This window comes from Euphorbia lathyris, chromosome 3 (genome assembly GCF_963576675.1).
Source record: "Euphorbia lathyris chromosome 3, ddEupLath1.1, whole genome shotgun sequence".
In the NCBI taxonomy this organism is placed as follows: Eukaryota; Viridiplantae; Streptophyta; class Magnoliopsida; order Malpighiales; family Euphorbiaceae; genus Euphorbia; species Euphorbia lathyris.
The window spans coordinates 52894938-52920865 of NC_088912.1; the positions used below are offsets into that span (position 1 = coordinate 52894938).

The 25928-nt window shown below is 35.3% G+C and overlaps 1 protein-coding gene and 1 long non-coding RNA gene across 2 annotated transcripts; both read left to right on the top strand.

Annotated features, from left to right (window-relative positions):
• The first annotated feature begins 3970 nt into the window (after positions 1–3970).
• LOC136224010 (uncharacterized) lies at positions 3971–5690 on the top strand. Its single transcript, XR_010686249.1, has 2 exons — positions 3971–4621; positions 5330–5690. It is a non-coding gene; the product is annotated as an uncharacterized lncRNA (long non-coding RNA).
• Positions 5691–9163: 3473 nt separating this feature from the next.
• LOC136222985 (photosystem II stability/assembly factor HCF136, chloroplastic) lies at positions 9164–21376 on the top strand. The gene is made up of 8 exons (XM_066010702.1): positions 9164–9549; positions 9619–9854; positions 9947–10077; positions 12457–12589; positions 13479–13601; positions 17834–17908; positions 20608–20723; positions 21092–21376. Exons 1-8 carry the CDS (start codon positions 9261–9263, stop codon positions 21156–21158), a joined length of 1170 nt encoding a protein of 389 aa, XP_065866774.1. The 5' UTR covers positions 9164–9260; the 3' UTR covers positions 21159–21376.
• Positions 21377–25928: the final 4552 nt, after the last annotated feature.

Consider the following 25928-nt stretch of genomic DNA (forward strand, 5'->3'; position numbering starts at 1 on the left):
TTATCTGCATCTCGGATTTCAATTTTGAACAATGGAGCCATTAGTGGATATTTTAGATGTTCAAGAGGGGTTCGACAAGGCGATCCGCTGTCTCCTATATTGTTTGGTATTGCCGAGGACTTTCTTAGTCGTTGGTTGCTTCACCTCGTGGATACTGGGCGACTTGCTCCAATGCAATATACTTCTGCAAAGGTGTTTCCGACTCATTTATTTTATGCTGATGACATTCTTCTCTTCTGCAGAGCCTCTTCGAGTAATCTAGCTATTATTAAAGGTGTATTTGAGTTGTATGGATCTATCTCGGGTCAGTGTGTTAGTTGGAACAAATCTGAATTATTTCTGGGCTCCTTTATTTCTTCTGGACGTGGTAATCGTCTTGCTGATATTATTGGTATTCGTCAAGGGTCTGTTCCATTTCGCTATCTTGGAGTCCCTTTGTTTTTTGGTTTACCAAAGACACGACATCTGACTAGTTTGATGGATAGGGTGCTTGCTCACTTTGCTAAATGGAAAGGGCATTGTTTGTCTATGGCTGGGAGAGTGGCTCTGGTAAATTCTGTAATTACTGGTAGCTTCATTCACTCTTTTAGCATTTATAAGTGGCCCTCTGCGCTGCTTACACGTATGACTAGGCATATGAGGAATTTTATTTGGTCTGGGTCCATTAATTGCAAGAAGCTTGTCACTGTCCCTTGGAAAATTTGTTGTCAAAACTTCAAGGATGGAGGTATTGGAATCAAGAATCTATCTATTCTAAACAAAGCGTTGAATGGAAAGATGGCTTGGGGTCTTCTTCAAGAAAAGTCTCTCTGCTTTAACTTACTTAGAACTCGTTTTCTCAATAAAGCGGGGCAGTCACGACATTATATCATGAATTCTTCTATTTGGGGCTCGATAAAATCCATTTATTCTGAAGTTGAGCATCACTGTTTTTGGTGGATTGGTCAGCACTCTGAACTTAATTTTTGGAATGGGGCCTGGATGCGTCCTTCACTGGCTGCATAGGTTGGCCTATCTGCTAGTCAACAGCGTCGTTGTTTTGATTTGGTGGAGGATTATTTGGATGGTAATAATTGGCACAATCTGCCCGTGTTACCTGCGGATGTGGAGAATAGATTGCGGAATATTAGGCGGGGTAGGGATGATGTTGATATTTGTGTTTGGAAGCCTGCTACGAGTGGGGTTTTAACTGTTAAGCTCTTGTACGCTTGGCTTAGATTTCCTCCTACTCAACAGCCTTGGAGTCGTTTTTTAAGGTGTCAGAGTGTTCCTCCTGCACACTCGCTTATTGGATGGCGGGCTTATCTTGGGTATTTGCCAACACATGATCAGCTTCAGTTGCGTGGCTGTCAAGTTGTTTCTCGTTGCAGTTTGTGCTTGTTAGATTCTGAAACGTTGGACCACCTTTTTGTCTCCTGTCGGTTTTCCAAATTTATTTGGCATGGTGTTAGCTCATTGTTTGGAAGACGAATTAACACAGACTCGACTCTTAAGAATCTAGTTGATCATGCTGTTATTCAACGTTTCAGTACTCAAATCGCTGATTTATGGGCGGCTGCAATTGTTAATACAATTTGGGCTCTATGGCTTGCTCGTAATAGGTCCATTTTTGAGGATGAGAGGGTTGATACTTCCATCACGCTGAGACGGATTTGGGGAGCTATTCGTGAATCTGCTCACACTAGACGGGGCTCCGTTTAGAATTCGCTAGTTGAACTTCAAATCTTAGGTGAGCTCGGGATTGAAAAGCGTCTTGCTAAGGCTCCGCACATTACTCCGATTTTTTGGCAACCACCTCCGAGGGATTGGATTAAGATCAATATTGATGCGTCTGTCATGGGTGCTCCTGGTCCTGCGAGTTGCGGAGGTATTTATCGCTCGCATACTGGCATGTGCCTTGGTGCGTTTGCCTTTCCGATTGAAAGTTCCTTTGCTTATCTTGCTGAACTATCTGCTGCTATTTACGCCATTGACATGGCTATCAGCAAAGGTTGGCGGAAAATTTGGCTTGAAAGCGACTCAATGTATGTTGTGCAGATGTTCAAATCTAAATCTTGTTCGGTCCCTTGGTTGCTTAGACAAAAATGGTTCAATTGTTTAAATCAGACCGATTCTGTGGCTTTTGTGGTGTCTCATATTTTTCGTGAAGGAAATCATGTTGCGGATTCGCTTGCAAATTATGGACGGACGGCAACAGCTTCGACTTGGTGGGATGTTGTCCCAGATTTTTGTGGATCGGTCTTTTTTCATGATCGTGTAGGACGTTGCGTTTATCGCTTTTCCTAATTCTTTAGCTTCATTTTATTCTTTTTTCTTTTTGTATTATGACATTTATTTACTCTTTTAATAAATTTGGTTCGGGGCTTTTTTGGGTCTGTGGTGGGGGTGCCAGCATAGCTGGGATGTCCGCCGCTTACCCTTCCTCGCTAACCAATCTTTAATCAAAAAATATATTGTATATCATATTATAATTTTGGGTAAATTCCAAAAAAAAACCTCTGTGGTTTGATGTTGTTCCAAAAAAACCCTTGTGGTTTGTTTTTACAAAAAAAAGGACCGTGGTTTCACCGTTACCCGAAAAATGGAAAATTACTTAACACCGTTAAAAGTGCTGACGTGGCAAGGGGTAGAGTTGGAAAAAAAATTTATTTTTTTTTAATTTTTCTTTTTTCTTTTTCTTCTTCTTCCTCTCTTCCTCCTTTTCTTCTTCTTCTTCTTCTTCTCTTTCTTCTCTCTTCTTCTTTTTTTTTTCATCTTTTTTTTCTTTTTTTTTAATTTCCAGAATTCTGGAAAAATTCCAGAATTTCTGGAAAATTTCCAGAATTTCTGGAAAATTCCAGAATTCTGGACGTCTGAAATCCAGACGTTCTTAAGAACGTCTGGGTTTCAGACGTTCAGACGTTGAACGTCTGGATTTCAGACGTTCAATGTCTGAAATCCAGACGTTCAACGTCTGAATTTCAGACGTAACGTCTGGATTTCAGAAATTTAAAAAAAGAAGAAGAGGAGAGGAGAGGAGAAAGAAGAAGAGAAGAAAAAGAGGAGGAGGAGGAAGAAGAAGAAGAAGAAGAATAAGAAGAAAAGGAGGAAGAAGAAGAAAAAAAATAAAAAAAAAATTTCCAGAATTCTGAAAAAAGAAAATTCCAGAATTCTGGAAATTAAAAAAAAAAGAAAAAAAAGATGAAAAAAAGAAGAAGAAGAGAAGAAAGAGAAGAAGAAGAAGAAGAAGAAGGAGGAGGAGGAGGAGAAGAAGAAGAAAAGGAGGAAGAGAGGAAGAAGAAAAAGAAAAAAGAAAAATTAAAAAAAAAAAAAAAAATTTTTCCAACTCTACCCCTTACCACGTCAGTACTTTTAACGGTGTTAAGTAATTTTCCGTTTTTTCGGGTAACGGTGAAACCACGGTCCTTTTTTTTTTGTAAAAACAAACCACATGAGTTTTTTTAGAACAACATCAAACTACAGGGGTTTTTTTTGGAATTTACCCTATAATTTTTATCAGTAAAAAAAGGAGAAAGTGACACATCAGCTCCATCTCTAGTGTTTTATATTATATATAGATATAAATACGAATAAAATAATATTTTTATAGATAAATATAATAATATAACTAAAATTAATATATTATATATTATATTATATTTTTTATAAGTAAAAAAGAGGAAGTGACATCCTAGTTCCATCATTATTGTTTTATATTATATATATATATAGATATGTAGAGAATTAGATAGATTTTATGAGAGAATTTTAGGGATCAATCTAAATCCTGTAGAACTTTTAAACATAATACGAATAAAAATAATCTTTTTATAGATAAATATAATAATATAACTAAAATTAATATATATATATTATATTTTTTATTAGTAAAAAATGAAGAATTACCACCTCAACTTGATTGTTACTATTTTATTTTATTTTATATTATATATATATATTTGACTTGATGAGGCCTCAGCGAGAGCAGGGGGTTTCCAGGACCCCTCTCAAGTAGGTCTCGGCAATACCTTAATAGATCTCGCCGAGACCTAAACGAAATCCCACCTTAAACGTGGGATTCACAGGTCACAAGACATAACCCCAATCCATTTTCGACTTTCGCTCTCTCTTCCCCCATTCCCACTCTTTCTCACTCTACAAAAATCCCAAAACTCTTCATCTTCCTCTCTACATTCATCCCCCATAACCCTCATTCTTCCATTAAAACCCATAACCTCCCTCTCTCTCCTAAACTCTTCATCTTTCTAACTCCTCTTTTTCCCCAAATCCCATTTCCCTTCTCTTTTCTATATATAAACTTCCATTTCTCCATTTCCTTTCACATTTAACCTCATTTCTCCATTTTCCATCACTTAGAAATTAGGGATTTCTGAAATTTTCTTTGATTTTTGCTTCCTTCACACACATTCACACTTTATTATTCCCAAATGTCTACTCGAGGCGGCAAGCGGGCCAAGAAGGCGGCTCAGAAATCCACCGTCCTAGATGGTGAGAGCTCGGATTCTGGCGAGGCAATGGTTCCTCCACTCTCCACTTATCACCCCGTCACCGGTCAGATCCCCACTCTCTTCGAAAGGTATAATTGTCCCTTTAAGCTTCTAACTGATGATGAAGGCAAAAGGTATAAAGTTCTAAACCCCATTGGTATTGTTGAACCCCATTAGCCTTTTCTCAATTTGGGGATGTGAATGATTTGCGTGCTACTGTCTGTCGTTTAGGTTGGGAAGGTTTTGCTTTTGCACCTTATTTCACTTACCCTGTTCTATTACGTGAATTCTATGTCACTCTAAAAGTCATTGATGCGTCTGATAATGCTAAATTATTAAAATTTCGTTTGTGTGGTAAACCATTTGAGGCTGATGAAAAATTATTTTGTTCCTTATTTAAACTTCGTCCATGGGGGTTGATTCCTTCCCCAACGACATCACTTATCAATTAGTTTGGAATGTATTTACTGATTTTTCTCCATACAACAAGAGCATTCAAAAGAGCTATTGCATTGTCAGCCACACCCTCAAAATTTTACATAAATTTAGTTGTTATGCTATCCAGGGAAAGAAAGAGAGTGATAAGATAAGTGAACATGACATCACTATCCTATGGTGCATCCTTAACAACAAATGAGTCAACCTTCCCCGCATTATTTATCGTGCAATAGACACCATTAGTCGTATCAATAAGTGCACTTTGGCCTTCGGTCATGTGGTAACCCGGTTTGCCATTCAATTTGGCCTAGCAAACGACTTAAAGCACAATGAGAAACTTTCGCTCAATTTTTTTGATGATAATTATCTCACTAAAGTTGCTCGTTCTGTTCTTGTTCCCCCAGGTACCTATGATCCTTCTCAGGATGATACTAGTCCGAGATCTGCAGATGCTAACCCCGACCATGCACCTGATGCCGCCTACCCACTCGACTTCCTTTAATGCTTGGAGGGTATTGAATGATTGAATGCACTCCTTCTCCTTGCTAACCAAAATGCTGAAACCTTGGCAAGGATGGAGCAGTTGCAATTACAACATCAATAGTCCCTCCAAAACGCCCGTACCAACATAGCATCACTACCAGCTGACAATGCTCATTGTAATGCTCGTTTTGCAACTTTATGACTCACTACTCTAACGAACATCAGTGCCACTTGAATAGGAAATGAAGGAAATAAAGTTTTTATATATGTGTATTTGTTTTATGTGTGTCTGTTTACTTGTTTTTCTTTTCATTTTGCATGTCATTTATGATTTTTGCTTCTAGTTTTTAGTGTCTTGGCAACACACCCCTAACCAAAGTAATAGCTCTCCTAGAGTATAATTGACCTTAAAACAAACTTCAAAACCAAATCTTGAATGGTATTAACTTTTGATAGGGTAAACTTACACTCAACAATTCTAAAATGCTAAAATTGAACTGTCGAGTTATAGAGTAAAAACTTGAATAGCTCTTTCTGAATTGATACTCATTTTTAGACATTTACCAATAGTTGAAGTATTTGAACTTGTTAGCACATAATAAACCCATTAGAAGCTATTTTGAGACACGAGCACACTAAAACGGCTCAATTATTTTGTTTGATGTGGGATCCACACTCGTTTGTAACTATATGGCTTACATCAAATACTAACCAAAACAACACGCAACGGACTAGGAATTTGACATGATTTTAGGCCTTTTTTCATTCACACCACACAAACCATTAGCCTACCCAAAATCAATTTTAGTTGTTCACCCCGTTTGAGCCTTATCCTTTCTTTCTCTACCATAATACAAATTGACACCATCACTTCCAACCCAAAAGTCCCAGAATCTACGAGTTTCTAAACCAACTTCTTTCAAGATACTATGAGTCTAGAAATAAAAAGAGCCCCAAAGAAAAAATGAATACGCGGCTCGTATACATAACCCCTTAGGAATACATTCTTCATATTCCGTAAAAAATTATATACAAAAAGAAAAAAAGGGGAGAAAAGAAAAAGAAAAAATATATATATAAGAAAAAAATAGATTAATAAAGCAATTTACTCAAGTACCCAATAGTTAATCAAAATTAAGAAACTCGATATGATTCTTGAACCTTATTCCCCACACATTCACACCCGTTCTTAACCCTTCACTATAACCCAAAATAAGTCCTTTTGATCAAATCCTAGTAAGGTAGCATAGTGGTAGAGATTGGATGACCGTGCATGCACACGGTAGTTAATACTTGTGTTAGGAATCGAGAGTAAAACACCTTACCCAAAACACTTGAGCGTAAAGAGCAAACTCCATGTGAGGTGTTTTAACAGGTTCATTAAATAACAACTATTGAAAAAATGTCTAATTGATGATTAAAGTGTAAATTCAAAAATTGTCTAGCTATTCAAGGTGTTTATCATGATCCGAACGATTCAAAATTAGGATCTTCTAATATTATTGCTTGAAATAAATCATGTCTCTTTAGCGATCTATTTAAGCATTTGGTCTTCTAACGTTGTTTTTGGGTTTAATTTTCTTGAGGACAAGCAAAAGCTTAAAGTTTGGGGATGTTGTTGCCGTCTATTTTTATCGCATTTTTTAGCCTTATTTATATCCATTTTTATCTAATTTTCAAGTATATTTGTGTTAATTACATTAGATTTCTCTTTAATTTACAATTTCACTCACTATCACATATTTTCACTTAATTTCATAAGTTTTTAGCACATTTCTTACACTTTCACACACCCCCCAAGTTGACAAGTTGTTTTAGTGAGCTACGTGATAAAAACATGGATGTATTTCGAGCAAAAACAGCACAAGTGGCCATTTACATAGGTCTCAGTGAGACCTCTATAGGTCTTAGCGAGACCTTGATAAGAGAAAAGTGGAGCTTGAGTTTCAAGGGGTGGTCTCGGTGAGACCTCCCAAATTTCGCACAAAAAGATTGAAAAGGGGGCAAATAAAGGCTTACCAGCATAGGTATTGGCGAGACTTGCAATTTTCTGCAGTTACAAGTAGACGGATCCTCATCTCAAAGCACACCCATACCCTTCCTCAAATGGACTTCGCAAGGACATTTAATGCACAAATCAGTGTTTTTGGAGGCTACTAATAATCAATTTCAGACTATCATCTAGATTGGAGCAATCTTTAGCCTATAAATAGACATGAGATGTATGAGGAAGAATCATTCCATTGTAGCCAAGCTTTTAGGCATTTGTTAATTGTCTTTCTTTTAGGTTATTTCTATAGTTTTTTGTTGTTCTAAGTGCTATTTCCAGTTTTAAAGTTCAATTCCCTTTTTGTTTTGTAAGTTGAATTCATAGTTTGAAGTGAAATATTTTTCCATCTTGGTTTTCATCTTCCACTGCCAATGGGTTTCATTTAATTTCAGTTGCTTTCTCCCCAATGATTATTAACTAATTTTCCCAACTAGGGATGGGGGGAATCTTTCTAATGTCTTGAGTTAAGTTATAAGTTTATTAAGTAAACACCCAAAAGGAATTTGTGTCAAAGAACTAAGAACGTAAACTTTAATCCACATTTCAGTTAATCGCTTTTTACTCACCATAGTAACAAGTGATTAACAGAAAACTACATTCTTAGACTCGATAGCAAATCGATGTGGTTTCTAGCACTCTATTGCTAAGATTTATTATTGAGCTTAAAGCTTTCTTACCATGTTTATGTAACCATTGGCCCGGTTAGGTAAATAGGAGTGAAGAATAAGAACGAGGTGAACCAAGGTCTTGGCATCGTGTTTCATTCAGAAATTACCGTCTTTAATCACATATTATACTATGGTGTTTTATCTTAATAGAGTTCGTTTTAACTCAGACTTAGAAAGTGAACCCAAACCCCCAGTGTTTTACCAAATAGTTTTAATAACAATAGTTTTTGTTGCAAATCACAACCAAAGCATCCTAAATTATCCGTCTAGACTTCAAAAATCTGTTAGATAACTAATGCTTGTTACAGAATCTCGGTGGGATCGATCTTTGTACGAAAGCACACTGTATTACTTGATATGATATGATGTACTTGCTCTAGAAGCACGCATATGTTTTATGCGCATCAGTTATAACTGCTGTTTTTAAAAGAGTAAGAATAAATGAAGTAAAATTTCAACAGATTTAGGAAAATATTTTACTCTTTCCAAGAGGGTAAAACATTTTCCTTACTTTTTTCGTACATTTTTCTGTTAACAAACCTAAAAAATTTAGTTAACTTATTTTTTTAAATAAACGAAAATTAGGAATTCTTTTTTCGACATAATATTTTTTGTAAAACAAAACAAAAAGAACTAAGTTTAAAGATTTAATTATGAGTTTAGCTTTCAACAAATAAATTTACTTTTTTTTTTTTATATCGTTGTACTGTCATGTGCGGAAAATATCTCTCTCCATTACGAGGAGATTTTTGAGGATTTCTTGTTAATGCGATTCCATGTTACTAAATAGTAGAATGGAATTTTGAAGTGCAAATTGAGATTTTATTTATTAAGAGCTAAATTGAAATTTAGTTGAAATTCTGGTCAAATTGATAATTAATACTCATACCATTTCACTTTATAATAAAAAAAAAATTATAAGTTTTGAAAAAATTTAAGCATGTTAACTAATATAGATTCTATATTAATTACTCTAAAATGACTTATATATTACTATAAGTAGGTTGATGGTTAAATACATATAAATATTGAGACGCTAGAAAATGCCCGCGTAGGAGTTGTAGTTGGATAACAACCAGTGGATAGGGAGAGAAAGAGATAGTGTTTGTTTCACAGAGAAAGCAAAAGAAGATAATGGCAATGGCGGTCTCAACCTCTGCATTCACCACTAACATTCCTTCTCTTAACAACTCAAACTCCCATTCTTATGCTCGAATTTTACCCAGAGCCTCACTCCAACCCCACCGGAGGCAATTCTTATCTCAAACAGCAACCACCATTTGGCTAACTTCTCTTCCCCTAATTCACCACCAGACTGCTCTTGCCGAAGAGACTCTTTCCGACTGGGAGAGAGTCTACCTCCCTATTGATCCTGGAGTCGTCCTCCTCGACATCGCCTTCGTTCCTGATGATCCTAAGCATGGTTATTTTCTTTTTCCCTCTTTCCTATTTCATGTTCCGATCGATCATTTTTCTTTTTTTCAATATGTAGGTTTTCTTTTGGGAACCAGGCAAACCCTTTTGGAGACTAGAGATGCCGGAAACACTTGGGTTTCTCGTTCAATTCCTTCAGCTGAAGATGAAGATTTCAATTACAGATTCAATTCCATTAGTTTTAAAGGGAAAGAGGGATGGATTGTTGGAAAACCTTCCATTTTATTGTATACCTCTGATGCTGGCGAAACCTGGCAAAGGATACCTCTAAGTTCTCAACTTCCTGGAGATATTGTATGCATTTATACCTTTCTTTACCTTTAGGGACAGACAGATATATGATCTTTCTTAGGCTATATTAGTTGTTTCTGTTACAATTTCTCTAGGTATATATAAAGGCAACTGGAGATAAAAGTGCAGAGATGGTGACAGACGAGGGTGCAATATATATCACATCAAATAAGGGTTATAACTGGAGGGCAGCAGTTCAGGAGACTGTTTCTGCAACTCTTAATAGGTAGGTGGGCTTCTGCTTTAAATTGATACATTCTATCTGCAATATTGTGTGAATGAGCTAGATTTCTTATTCAACTTCTAGTCTTATGCCTTGTTGTTGTATAAATTATTGATTTTAAGTTTAAGCATATTGCCTCTTGTCGAAGGTTATTGGCATGAATGCTATTTTTCTGTACATCGTGTCTAAGGTAATATCTTGTATTTCCTGTCTTTTCTCTGTCCCATAGCCTCAGCTAATCTTGTGGTCCATAAGATGGTTTGGCGTCTGATACAAGGGAAATTTGTATGTATCTATTTTGGTCACTAGGAAAATGAGAGAAAATAGAAGAGTTTATTGATGAGAAGAGAATTCTTATTAGATTGTAAGTCTGTTATAAAAGAAAAAGTTATCTTATACAAAATGTATCTAGATCGTTCTCATGCTTGTTAACAGTGAGGGAATTCAAACTAATTAGCACAACTTTAGCAGTTAATTGTCTTTCCCAGCATAGTCCAGCTTGTCAACCAATGATAGTTCTTATATCTTGTATTGTATGGATTTCCAGATATCAGGTATCCACCCTCTACTTGCCCTTGTCCTCAAGTCTCAAGTTTTACAGAAGTCATTGATGAAGCGGAGTCTTTTGATGTAGCTTCTAGCCGTTGAAGTTAGAGGAGATGAAGACACTGGGTATCTGTAGCCACTATATAAGTGAAATATGTGGTAGAGAAATGGAAAGCAATATTAAAAAAACTCTTTATCTTGCATGTGATCATCCTCAAATGCCCAATTGAGTTCTTGTGTAGCAACGTTTATCTTACAAGAAAATCCTTTGCAAGTAACTCTTGTCTGATTAAGGTACTTGCCTTTTGCACAAGGGAAAAGAATCAGAAACCAAGTTCTTGATTGTTGTCTCCTTCCAGACCAATTTGCATTCTAGAATATCATTTGAGCCTTAACCTTATTTTTCATCATTTTTATATGTCAGAGATTAATATAAAAGATGTTGGGCCTTAACTACCAGCTTAAGCTTTTAGTTCAATTGGCCTGCTGACATTGTATCAGTCATAGTTGTCAAAGGCGCCCCTGACGCAAGGCGCAGAGGTAGCGCCTCTGTAGGTGTGAGGAGGGCGATGTCAATCCAGGCACGCGCCTTTGTGCACCTTGGCTAGCCTCGTGCGCCTAGGTGCTACTGTAGGGGTTTTTTAAGGGGCTTTGAGGGGTTTTAGGGTTTTTTCAGCTTCTAATCACACCCATAGGAAATCTGTAGGACTAAGGGCTCAAATTAACTTAGAAAAAAAAAAAAGAAAAAGAAAAGGATGATGACGATGATGAGATTGAAAATCTTGAAGAAGAATATGATGATGGAGGAGATGATAGTGATGATGGTGATGATGATAGTGACTTTGAGATGAATAAGGACTATGAAGACTAAGGAGTTTACTAGTCTTGCTTGAGGAAAAGAAAAGTAGTTAATATTAGTTTACTAGTTAGTAACTTAGTCTTTAGTTTAGATTAAAATATATTATGATTTAAATTGTTGTTATTTGACTATTTGTGTCATTTTAGAAATGTAAAGTGTTGTTATTTATAATTTTATATGTTATTTTGTTTTGTTGCGCCACCTGAGCCTTGCGCCTAGGCTCCATGAGCCTTTGTGCCTTTCACAACTATGGTATCAGTGCCTCTTAGACCAAGTGGTTGAGGGTTCGAATCCTGACAATCTCATTCATTTGTGAAATAAAAAACACATGGTAAGATGGCCCTGCGTTGTACATGCTTCAAGCCCAAGGGCCATTCGCGTGCGAGGGTGTGTTAGAGATTAATATAAAAGATGTTGGGCCTTAACTATCAACTTAAGCTTTTAGTTCAATTGGCTCCCTGGCATTATCCAATATGCGTACTCGAAAAGGCAAATAATGGAGATTAACATAAGTTTGGTCAGTAGGTAAAACACGATAATTCTTATTGATTACAAGACAATTGAAATAACAAATAGCTAGCTTAGTTACACAGTATCTAGATTCTTAACGTGTTTCAGTAACATGGTGAGATTGGTCAGAACTATAACAAACGATTGGTTTCAACTTTAACAATCAACTTTCTCACCAGAACCCAGCTTATCTACCTATCATGGTTCTTCTTGTATTAATTTCTACCTGTCGGTGTTTCGTTTCTGTGTACACATTATTTGATAGGCTATCATTTGGTTAGAAACCCTAGGTTTTTGGATAGTTAGTTCTTAAACCTCAATTTTTTTTTTAACTTATCTTGTGCTTATCTATGTCCTTTTGTTTCTTAAGCTCAAGCACTCTGTGATATTACTGAGCTAAACCTTGTGAATAAAAGATTTTAGTAACAGACAACAAAGATGTTCATGTATCTTCATTGTTGTTGCAGAACAGTTTCTAGTGGTATTAGTGGTGCCAGTTACTATACAGGGACTTTTAATACAGTGAATCGTTCTCCTGATGGAAGCTATGTTGCAGTGTCAAGCCGTGGTAACTTCTATTTGACATGGGAACCTGGCCAGGTAAGGCTCTTTTCCTTATTGTGTGTGGCTTTTCCCTATTTACTCTCATTGCTGTATCTTTTAAGATATCATGGTATGCCTGCTCTTACTTTTACCATTTGGGACAGAAAGTGCATAATTCTTTTCTGAGGCATTGTTGAAAAATTTAATCTGAGACTCTCAAGTCTAAAAATAAAAGTAGCAATTTATGATACTACTCATTTGAAAATTAGGTTGCAGTTACACTCGATAAAACAGGCGAATAGTGATGTTGAACATTATTGATACTAGAAAAATGGGAGAAGAAAAAAAAAAATCTGGTCATCACACAAAATTTTGTAGGCGTATATGACTATGAGAGCTCAAAGGAATCACATCCTAGTAGAGAATTGTATCACACAACCCGATTGCGAGACAGGAAATTTTATTATTATGAAAACTTAATTGATAAGAAGTACAAGCAATGATATTTGTAGATTCAATCTACTCCTAAACCTAAAACATATCCTAAGCCTTGAAGTCTATAGATTCCATTAGCTAAGTAAAAGGGAAACAGTGTTTCTCTAAAGTAAACTGGTGAGAAATGAAACTAGACTTGGACATAAAAATAAAGACTCTTCATAAAATCCTTCTTCTGTTCCAGCATAGTTGTTAATGACAAAAATGCTGCTAACTTTGACTATCAACCCGAAGTTAATCTGTCTTACCAAATATGTTTGTTGTTCTATAAAAACTAAATAGTGCTCTTTGGTACCACAGACAAGCCCAACGTAAAATCTAGACATGCCTTTATGCTTGGATGTCTATCTTTTTTCCTGTTTGTGGCTTATATTTATATTTGCATTTCTCTTCCTCGAATATGAACATTTAGTTGTATTAACTGTGATTTACTACATTCCACTATTTGCAGCCATACTGGCAGCCACATAACAGAGCAGTTGCAAGAAGAATTCAGAATATGGGATGGAGAGCTGATGGTGGTCTTTGGTTACTTGTACGCGGAGGCGGACTTTACCTCAGCAAAGGCACTGGAGTAAGTTAACTTGAGTTATTAAATTTTTTTTTTTAATTTCACCACAACGTGTTTTAAAAAGCTTGAAGACAATTTTAGATAATTGGACATGTGAAGTCCTTGTCACATTAGATGCAATTTTACCAAGCATTTGAGGAAGCAAATCACCAAAATGTTGTTTTAACTAATTTCGTAGTAGTGAATGGTAAAATAACTGAAGTGAACACTTTTTGGCTGAGTACATCACATAGTTATTAAAGGCGCGCCTATGGCGCACCAGGCGCAGGCCTTGGCGCCATGGCAGCCCCATGGCGAGGCGCAATCGCCATGGCGCGCGCCTGGTGCGCCATTTTGCGCCAAATGCAGTTGCCAAAGGCGCGCCTTGGCAGTTAGAGGCAGTTATGGGCAGTTTTTTGGTAGTTACTTTATATATCTGGAATGGAACACATGTTATATTAACAAAAAGTATTAAAAAGGAGAGAGATTATAGGTTTTAAACTAAGTAGAAGACGAAGAGACTCTTTGAAGAGGAAGAGACAAAGTCATTTGAAGAGTAAGAGACAGAGTCATTAAAAGAGGAAGAAGTTTACTAGAAAGAAAACACATTAAACGGATTCAAACAACAGAAACAAAGAAGCCAAAGGGAATTCAACTTTGATGATCAATAGTTTGATGATGCCTTAGATGAGGAGTGTGATAGTGATGATGAGGAGTGATGGATTTGTAGAGTTTTGATTAGGAGTAGAACTTAGGAATTAGTATTCAACTTTAAAGTTTTCTAATATGGGGTTTATTTTGCATTTTAAAATTTATTTATGCTTAAGATATTTTCATGATTTAGTTTTATGTTAGTTTTATATTTTTATAATTTTTATTTTTTTAAGTGCGCCTTGTCTCACTATGGCGCGCGCCATCGCCATGCGCCATGGCTCCAGGACCCCTTGCGCCTTAGTGCGCCATGCGCCTTTAATAACTATGGTACATCATAAAGGAAGGAAATGGACATTTAGTCTATTTTGAGAATGTTAAATTTAAAATTGGAAGCACCGCCATTGAAGAAACTTAAAAATTTAAATTTCTGTCTGAAAGAACAAAGAAAAAAAGAAATTGTTTTTGAAAAGTTAGATTCCTTAAACGGTGATTGCTGTGGTGAAGTAGAAGTGGAAAAGAAAAAATGGAAGCACAAGGGAAACAGGGGAAGTAGTGAATAATTTGTAGTGTTTGGGTTACGATCCAAAGCAACCCATAAAAATAAGCAATCCATGGGTTGATTGTTAAAGCCAACCCAACACAACCCAATTAATATCCAATTGGAATGGATTGGTTTTTAATTCAAATATTTACATATTTTTTGTTCTTTCATTTTTAATTTAAAAACAATTTTATTATAAATTTTTTAGGGTGTTGCTACTTACCGCCCCCAAATTACCTCTTACCGCCCCTATTTGGACAATTTTATCCTTTTGGAAGAAAAAAAACACTAATTTTTGGTCTAGGTGGGTGTCGGATCCGTCCCACCACTGGGATGGGCGGATCCAGAATCCGCCCAGCCAATGGCACGGGCGGATGCTGGATCCGCCCATCCCAGTGGTGGGACGGGTACTGGATCCGCCCAGCCCATTGGATGGGCGGATCCGGCACCCACCTCGACCAAAATTGGGCCTAGACACAATTGTAGACTTTTTAGCGACGGAAAATACAAAATTCTTCAATTTTTTGTGATGAAAAATGCTAATCGTCACCAAAAATATGAATTATGTTCATGATTTTTTTTTTTAGAAAAAAAATGTAAATTTTATTGTTTCCGACTCATAATTATCCATTTTTGGGATTCGGATTGTCGCATATTAATTATTTTCATAATTCCAATTATTATTGTTCGAGTTTGTGATTTTAGAGAAAAAAAATTTAGTTTTTTTATCAAAAATTATGAAAAGGGTAAAAAAGTCCAAATAGGGCGGTAAGAGGTAATTTGGGAGTGGTATTCAGCAATTCACATTTTATTATAATTTACATATTAAATTAAGTAAAATGTAAAAAAATTGTAATTAAAAATACATGTAATACAGTTATGTAGTTTAAAAACTGAAAAAATGAGAAAATGCGAAAACGTGAAAAAGAAATAAATGATTTTTATGTCAAAAAATGAAATTCATAAACAATAATATTAATAGCGTTGTAGTCGAAGGTCATGTAAACATAACTTGTTCTATTGAGATAAAATAGAACTTTGTGACTTTATTGAAACATTAACCAAATGTTTTTGACCGTTTATATGATTTACCCATATTTTATATCAAAATGAATTTTTGGCTAAACTTCTGATAATCATTTTACTGAAGCCCAATCTTTAAAATAAAACGAAAACCAGCATAATCTTCTTTTTAAGAAAAAGAAAACAAAATCGTCGAAGATAGATAAACTTATAGATGGTGATAAACTTTGACAAAGTAAACTCATCCAATGGTAGAAAAAACAAAGTAAAGCTTACTTTGTCAAAAGTAAGCATAGAAGACACATAATATACAAATTAAAAACAAATTATTAGCCTTTTTAATAAAATCGACAAATTCGAAGGAGAAAGTTATTATTATTTTTTTTTTTTGAACCAAAAGTTATTTTGTTTTAGAAAGTAAAAAGTTGCATTAGTTTCCACTTTTTACCGGAAACATAAAAAAGTCCCAACATTTAAAATAAAAAAACTCGGAGTACTACACTAGCCGCTTTATAGACATTAACTTATTATTATAAACGGTAAATTTTCTCGTTTTGTTCGGTTTTCTCTCTTTTTTTTTATGATCTGCTCGTTTTTCTGTTTTTTTTTATCGTCTTTTCAATTATCTCATTTTTCCCCTTTTTTGCCGTTTTTTCAAATTTTCTCATTTTTCCTGTCGTTCTCATTTTTTTTTCTTTTTTTTTTCTCGTTTTTTATCATTTAATGTATGAATTATAATAATATTTTGTAATAACATTTTTTTAAATTGAAAAAGAAAGTTGAAAATAAAACATGCAAAAATATTTGAATTAAAAACCAACCCAATACAATCTAATCAATCCATCTCTTATGTGGGTTGGATTCAACCCAACCCATTGGATAAAACCATTAGAATAAAATATGGGTTTGGGTTGGATTGATTGTATTAGTGGGCTGGTTATATTTTGTACACCCCTGTACAAATCTTAGAATAAAAATTTTGCAAGTAGGATATGAGAATTTGCGTTAATGCTGGATTTGATAGTTTATGACCTATGAAGCACCGACTCGGGTGTGGACACGGATGCTGACACGGCAAATGGCATTTTTAGAAAATATGAGACACGGGTGCGGCGGGACACGGCAAATTTTATATAATTAATTTTATATTAGATATAAAATATATAAAAAAAACTTGCTAACTCACAAATAAGTCATTCTCTAATCGCAATGACGAAATCGCAAGGATTTTGGTGCGGATGAAACCAGACAAGACAAACGACAAGAAAGAAGATGAAGAAAGAAGATGAAATCGCAGGAGATGGGAGAATCGCTAAGAATCGTAAATCGCAAAACAAATCGAAGAAGGAAGAGAAAGAAGTCCTAAGCGTTTATAATCGCCATACACTGGTGAGAATTAGATGTAGTTTAGGTTTTTTTTGTCTAATGTTGTAATTGAACCATAGGTTTTAAAATATTTAAAAAAAAAATCCTAAACTTTTACATATTTTCACCATTAGCCGAGTCTCGCCGTGTCACCGCCGAGTTCCCGAGTCCCATGTCACCGCCAAGTCCCGCGGAGTTCCCGAGTCCGGCGAGTCCGACACGGCCACGACGACCCCGGGAAGAGTCCGTGCTTCATAGTTTATGACCCAAGCCTAAATAAACAATAGTTGCATTTTATTTATAAATACTACAAGTGATGCTGTCCACAATGTACATGTGATGATATGACATGCATTAACATTCTTATTTCTTCCGGCTGACTTGCATGGAAATAGATAGTTTCTCGGGAGTCCTTTTCTTTTTAATTTTCTCATTTTACACTTCAGTATCCTATGTTTTGTATTTACAAACATTGTTGAATGACTTTTTTTTTTTTTTTCAATTTAAAAGTTGGTGTTTGTTCATTATTATTATTTTTCTAATTTTCATTCTTGGCCTTCGGTTTGAATATATCACTCTCTAGTATTAGTAGTTAGTTATTTTTCTGTTCTCGTTTGAGTAGCATTTTTTTTTTATTATAATTATTATGATTTTTTTTTTTTAAATGTTTTAGATAAGTGAGGATTTTGAAGAAATTCCAGTGCAAAGTCGGGGTTTTGGCATTCTAGATGTTGGGTATCGATCAAAGGTAAATTTTTTTTGTCATTTTTAAGAATTTGTATGGCCTTCCGCATGTGGATGAATGGCTTGAGCATTTTGATTTATGCCTTCTCTATAACAACAACAAAAAAAAAAAAAAATTAAACTTGTGTGGTATAAATAGAAGTACAAATATTTCTGCAATGTGGGTAGCGAAAAAGAAAAGAACTGTATGAAAAAGCAAGTTGGAGAGAGAGAGAGAGTTGGGGCAGTCAAGTATGGTGAACCAATCTTGGTCATCATGGTCAATCAATCACATATGACATTGATAGGTCACAACAAACTTGATCATGGGGCTTTGGTACTTGCTCGGTCTACCCATCAATCTGCAAAAATAATTCAGTTTCAACATGGAACTGTTTTATTTATCATTTAAGTACAACATGTGCCTAACTTTATCCTTTGTGATGTACAATTTGCTTTAATCATATCATGAAGAATAAAGCTAAGAGCATCTCTACTGGTTATATAGAAGGACCATTTTGCATATTTTCATAACAAAATAACATTGTCCAACCAGTAGAGTCTTGTAAAATTTGAGTCTCCATTTTTGGAGATTGTCCAGGACAGGACAGTGTTTTAGTTTTCCGCCTATATAACTTCACAAATAAAAGATATTGGTTTGTGTTTTGGGTTTCTTTTTCAATTATTAAAATTATTGTCCAATTTTCTATAAAAAAAAGTATTGTCAAAAAAACAGTTATAGATATAAAAAGTTTGGTATTAAAAATATATTTTTTGAATTGGTTTTTTTTTTAAAAACAATGCTATTGTATAATTATTTTTTGAAAAAAAAAAGTTGCAAATATAAAAAGATATGGCATTGTATTATAATTTTTTTTTTTGTGTAACAATTAAAAAAATCGCTCTTTTAATTATGCATTTTATCGTTTTAATTTAATATATTAAGTTTGTTTGGAATTTTTTCAAATGTGATATAACGTATGGAACCGACTAAAATAATGGGAACTTGTCCAACCATTAGAGTTTTTTTTTTTTTGGAAGTGTTTTTTAGTGGAGAGTATTTTGTTAGGGTGATGTGGCATGGTTTGGGGGATTGAAAACCCTCCCCACCATTAAAGATGCTCTAAGACTGCATCAGCAACAATATGTTAGTTTTTTTTTTAGCGGTTGTTTATTTGTTGTCTTTTCCTTTAAGTACTTGGATTGTTTATAGGTGATGTTTTACATAATTTTGCGTTTTTTTGGTGTAATTCAGCCCCTTGTGTAACTGCTAGAGTATTTAAGCAACAGAAAACAAAAAAAGGGGAAGGTCAAAATATGTGAAAAGTTGGTGTCTATGAGATTGCAGGATACACTATTGATCCGTTCTTAAACTTACAATCATGGGTAGGAAATAGGGATGGCAACGGGTACTGTACCCGCGGGGGTAGGAAATAGGGATGGCAACCGGTACTACCAAACCCTAATGGGACTATCCGTACCCTGTATAAAAGGGTATGGGACGGGTATGAGAATATCCCCAGGGTATCCAGTACCCATTACCCGTCATAACTTTTTTTATGTATTAATAAATATCATTGTTTTTTAGATGTAAAACGTGAGATTTGAACCTAACCTTTTGTTTTTCAATCATTGCGTTATACCACTAAGCTACTTTATTTTTAGGGTAAATTTCAAATAAAACCTATGTGTTTCACTAATTTTCTGATAAAGGACTGTGGTTTACTTTTTGTCAAAACGAGGATTGAGGTTTCACACTTTTAATAATGCTATTAAAACTATCTTTAACGACATGAAAATGAAAATTTTCAAGAATTAAAGTTGTTCGATGTCATATTTTCTATGGAACTACATTTTCGATTTTAGAAAATCATCTTTTTTGGAGCTTTCTATCTCTAAACATTAACTTTCTCTCTCTTTACCAAACATCATCTAAATAATCTCGAAATAAAAAAGTTGAAGAATTAAAGTTGCTTAGAATATTAGTAGTTCTTAAAATATGTCATTTTTGAAGTCGTCAAAGGTGATTTTAGTAGTATCAATCGAAGAAGTCCTTATTTTGCTAAAGTTGAAAATCTGAGTCCTCGTTTTGACAAAAAGTAAACCATAGTCCTTTATCTAAAAATTAGTGAAACCACATGGGTTTTATTTGAAATTTACCCTTATTTTTATTAATTAAGGTTCAATTTTTAAATTGATTATTTATTAAATTTATATTTGTTAAATTTGTAATATTTTTTGTTTTATTTATTGATTCTTAACGGGTAAGGGTACTCGTGGGTACCCACGAATTAAATGGGACAGGTATGGGAAGCAAAAAGTATACCCGTTAGGGTAATGGAACGGGCACGGGTAATTAAAAAATAAAAGGGTAAGGGTTTGGGATTGACATTACCCATGGGTACCCTACCCGATGCCATCCCTAGAGTTTGTATTCCTTCCTACGAGTCTCTTCTTTTACAAGGCCTTTTCCCATAACCCTAATGCTGAGGAATCAAAGTACAGTTGATGGATAAAGTTTTTAATTTTAAGCCGTAATCTAAGTGAAGTGTAGTCTGTAGATGGTGAATATCTTTTGGGAATAATTATACAATGTTTTCTAGACCGATAACTAAATTGGGAATATTAGGTATCCTAAACTAAAATAGAAGACCTCTTTCATCTGCTACGTTTTTTTTTCTTTCTTTTCTTTCTAAGTTCCTATTTAGTGTACAATTATTGCAGGATGAGGCATGGGCAGCAGGGGGCAGCGGGGTTCTATTGAGAACTACCAATGGTGGAAAGACATGGACACGTGACAAAGCTGCTGATAATATTGCTGCGAATCTTTATTCCGTGAAGTAAGCATTTTCTATAAAATGTTCACATATAAAAGCTTTCCTTTTTACTTTTGCCTTTTATACGTTCTTTTTCCTACCACTATCTACAAGTTAACACCTTCCTCATCTGGTTTTTAAGTTGACTGAACATGCACTTCTAATGAGCAGAAAACGACTCTAAAGAATGATGGGAGTAGTTTAGTACTGGTGGTCAATATATAACTCTTCTCTAACATTATACAAAATGCTAGCTACATACATATATATATATATACAATGCATATTAACGAAGTATTAAGAAAACAATAGGAATCTTAGGACAGGATTTTTTATTTCACAACCATGTATGTTTTCATAAGCCCTTAATGCAGATTACATTTGATTTATAGGTTTGTGGATGAGAAGAAGGGATTTGTTTTAGGAAATGATGGAGTCTTGCTACGGTATCTTGGATAGAAAGTACAATTTTCTGTTTGTAATTCTTCTTTGCCTTCTGAAACCCATTCATGTTACTGAGTAATCCGAATACAGTGTGTACAATCTGTATTATAATTGTTTTATTCATTATGCTAAATAGTTTATGAAGAAATGCATTTCCCATGTAATTTCTTGTGAAGGTTGTAATTGAGTTCACAGCTTTGAGCTCTAATGAAATTTTATGGGTGGGTGTGCAAGCTTTTTGGTAAATGATATATTGTTGATGAACACCAAAATTGGTGATGAACGTTTAACCTACCTCTTTCTCTTTCTATTTATTTATACCTTTCGGGTAAATTAAATACGTGATGTACAACTTTTGCACAATTTTATACGTTAGTTTACAATCTTCATTTTGTCATAGTATTCATCAGGTAAAAATAACAGGTCAACGCGCCATATCAACATTTTTTACCATGCTAGAACCGGACTCGCTCCTTATACAATTACTAGAATACCTTTATCCCTTGTGCAATTATTAAAATACTTTCTCGCTTTTTTTTTTTTTTGCAACTCTTTTCTCTATCTTTCCCTTTCTCTCTTTAAGTATCCTCTCTCTAAAAAGCTTTCAATCTATTCTTTCCAAAAACTCCATTAATTTACTCTTAAAACATTCATTTACTCCGAGTACACCTTGCACTCTAGATCTATTTTCATGAACCCCAACAAAATTCATTTACTCCTAAAATCTCTGATTCTAGATACTATGATGACGAAGAGTCGTTGCTTTCTCCCAACTCGATTTATTTCCGTTCCTGAAGCGAATGAGAATGTTGAATATTAGTCATCAATTCTTACAGTCTCCTCATTCCTCCCTGAACTGATGTGGAGTCAGTGTTTTCACTGCTTTCTTTATCAAATAAACCGAGGGAGAGAGAGAGAAAAGCCCCTGAACTTGTCGATCTTTTGTTTTGACTCTTGGGTTTTCTTTTGGGCTGTGATGATTCTTTTTAATTTTGGAAATCTGACATAAAAGGAAGGATTCAATTTGAATGGTGGGGGTAATACAGAGTGGTTTACATGTGAATTGGGTTAGTCCAATCTCATACTGAGCGGTTGTATAGCAACTATGGTCGTTTTTCTTCCTTTTTATCCAGATTGTATATTGTAACATGTAAATAACTTGAGCCCTTTGTATATGGATTTGAGATTTAGGATTAAAGTTTTTTAGGGAGAGAGAGAGAGAGAGAGGACTTAGAGAGAGAAAGGGAAAGATAGAGAGAGGAGTTGCAGAAAATGAAGGAAGGAGATAAGAGTATTTTCGTAATTGCATACTGGGGAAGTTAATGTGAAAGGTTCAAAGATGGTCTGAGTGCATTTTACTAGAATGAGCTGAGTTTGTATGAAGGTACACATTACCGAGGCTAGGTGGAAAAGTCATTGAAGAAAGAAAAGTTGAAAGGCATGTTAGAATCTGAGAACAGTCAGAAGCAGTTAGGGGATATTGGGAGATCCAAGTTTGTGAAAGGGGGATCATCTCAGTTTCGAGGTGGCCAAACGCAGAGTCAGAATACAAGAGGGGCACTTGTGAGCTGTACTAATTTTTTAGCATCTGATACTATTAGCCAAGCTCCGTATAATCGTTCTATTGCTAGTAGTGGTAATAGTCCAAAATGTGTTCAGTGTGGGAAATTTCATTCCGGAGAATGCATGAAGAGATCGTTGGGATGCTATTAGTGTGAAGGAAGGGGTCACTTGAAAAAGGATTGTCCGGCAGGGAGGATGACAGAATCTAAAAGAAAAATTTCATGTTACGAGTGTGGTGAATAAGGGCATGTACATACTAATTATCCTAAATTGAACAATGCTAGAAGAGGTCGAGGATTACAGAGTGACAGAGGAAGTAGAGATAATTCAGTTGGAAGAGGAAATGGTCGAGGTAATGGTAGAGGTACCAATATGGGCAAAGTAGCTGGTAATACTTCTCAAGAAGCTAGAAATCAGGGTACTCAATCAGATAAAGCTGCAACTTAACCTCGAGTTTTTGCTATGACTCCACAAGAAGTTGTTGCATCCGCAGAAGTTATCACTGGTACGATTTCTTTATTTGGAAAAGATGCTTATGTGCTTATTGATCCTGGTGCTACGCATTCATTTATGCCGTCTTTATTTATGTCTGATGTAATGTGGGAGTTGAAATTGATGCCTGAATGTTGAATTTTTAGCATGCCTATGGGAGAATCTTTAGTATGTACACATATATCCTGATTGTGGAGCAAAGTTGGGAGAGTTCTTTATACATGCTGACTTAGTACCTTTAATGGTGCAAACATTTGATGTGATATTAGGCACGGGTTTAGGGTTTAGGGTTTCATTATCTAAGTGTCAAGCCTTGGTAGACTGTTGTAGGAAGAAAGTTAATCTGTTATTAGCTAATGGGGAAAAAATATGTGTTTTAAGGCGAGAGATGTGTACATAGAAATATAGTCTCTGTTATGACAGCTTTGAAAATGTTAAAAAAAGGGTATGCATCGTTCTTGGCATATGTGATAGACAGTAAGGAAAAACCTCCTAAAATAGAAGGTGTGACAATTATGAATAAGTATTCAGATGTGTTCCCAAATGAGATACCAGAGTTACCACCAGAAAGAGAAGTGGAGTTTGCAATTGAGGTACAACCAGGTACTGCTCCTATATCTCTAGCACCATATAGAATGGCACCAGTAGAAATGAGAGAATTGAAAATACAGTTGCAAGAGTTGTTAGATAAGGGATATATACGACCTAGTGTATCACCCTGGGGAGCTCCAGTGTTGTTTGCGAAGAAAAAGGATGGAACAATGCGGTTGTGACTATCGTCAGTTAAATAAGGTTACTATCCGTAACAAGTATATGTTGCCTAGAATCGATGATTTGTTTGACCAGTTGCAAGGTGCTTCAATATTTTCAAAAATTGATCTGAGAACTGGATATCATTAGTTGAAGATCAGAGAAGGAGATATTTGGAAAACAGCTTTCAAAACTCAATGTGGGCATTATGAGTTTTTGGTAATGCCATTCGGGTTAACTAATGCACCTGCAACATTTATGGATCTGATGAACCGAATATTTAAACCTTACTTAGATACATTTGTAATTGTGTTTATTGATGATATTCTTACGTATTCTAAGAGCAAGGAAGGTCACAGTAAGCATTTGAGAACAGTTTTGTAGATTCTGAGAAAGAAGAAGTTGTATGCCAAATGCAGTAAATATGAGTTTGGGCTTGATGAAATTATGTTCTTAGGGCATGTGGTATCGGCTAAGGGAATTCTGGTGGATCCTAAGAAAGTTGAACATATAGCTAACTGGAAAGCACCATCGAATGTACATGAAGTGCGCAGCTTTTTAGGGTTAGCAGGGTATTACAGAAGGTTTGTGAATGGATTCTCACTTATAGCTTCTCCAATTATGCAGTTGCTGAGAAAGTGATGCACCACGAGCTGACGTTCAAAGGCTCGCTAAGGGATAAGTGTATCTCATCATTATCAAGTAATAAATATGTGTTTCTAGTGTTATTTAGGCGGTGGAAAGTTGAATTAGGTTTTTTGGTTCTAAGTTATTCTACTCGTAAGGCGATCTTAAGCAAAGCAATTAATCAAATAGAAAACCGGGATGGTATGATAATATAGAAATCAACCTAACTAAGCAATCTAATGAATTACCTAATCTGAGTTGCTTAAACCTAAGGCGATTAAACTGACTTATCCTTCTAGGGTCCCTAGCACGTAATTCCTTTGTTACAGGTCGTAGCTAGCTCCGAGGTTCAGCAATTTGGGTCATATTTACCGAGTCGGAGGCCAGCTTGCCGAGCTGGACCCTTCAGGGCTAGCATTGCCAGCCCTGACGGTCAGCTCGCTGAGTTGGCCATCAGGGGAAGCAAAGAAAAAGCTTCCCTTGATAGCCAACTCACCGAGCTGGCTTGCCCAGCTCTCCGAGTTGACCCCCGGGGGCCCCAAGACGTGACTTATGCAATGATGACTTTGCCCTTCCCCCATTCAACCTGTAAAAATGCACTAAAACTTCAAAAACATTAGTCCAATGGCTGAATTAATTCACCAAACTTTAGAATTTTGTGACAAACTATTTCATGGTTTGCAAGGTGATAGCTTAAGAGTAAGAAATACAGATTTCACTTAACCTATCTATTTGAGTTGACTCGGCCTGTACAAGTAAAACCAACGTCTCGCTATATGTGACTTGACATCATCCATAGTCATAAGATTCAGTTCAAGGATGTAGTTGATAAATGATCGAATTATACTGTAACTAATACGGAAAGGTTAACAACAGAATCAACCCGTCTTCTTAACGGACTCTGGGGGAATGATTACAGACTTGCCAATAACATACTCAGTACATCATTCCGTTATGCAAAGATTAAATATAATTCTTGAAGAAATTAATTTAATAGTTGCATACGGCCAGAAGTAGTAAGAACCTAATGGATCACACATAAGACTTGGAACCAAAAGAGAGATGGATGTCATTAATAGATGGAAGCCCAATTGAGCCCAGTAAGGTCCATTTAGTTAGAAGAGGGGGCCGAAATTTATATATAATAATAAGGAATTATTTTAATTCCATTAATCCTAATTTGATTAGGTTTGTGATTAAATTAATTAAAGGATAATTAAGTTAGGAGTTTAATTAGATTAATATACTCCTATTATTATCCAATAAGGTTATTTATTATTATCCTAGATATATTAGATATATAGTGAGATAATAATTAGGAATTTTATTCCGAATTGAATTCCTATTAAGTAA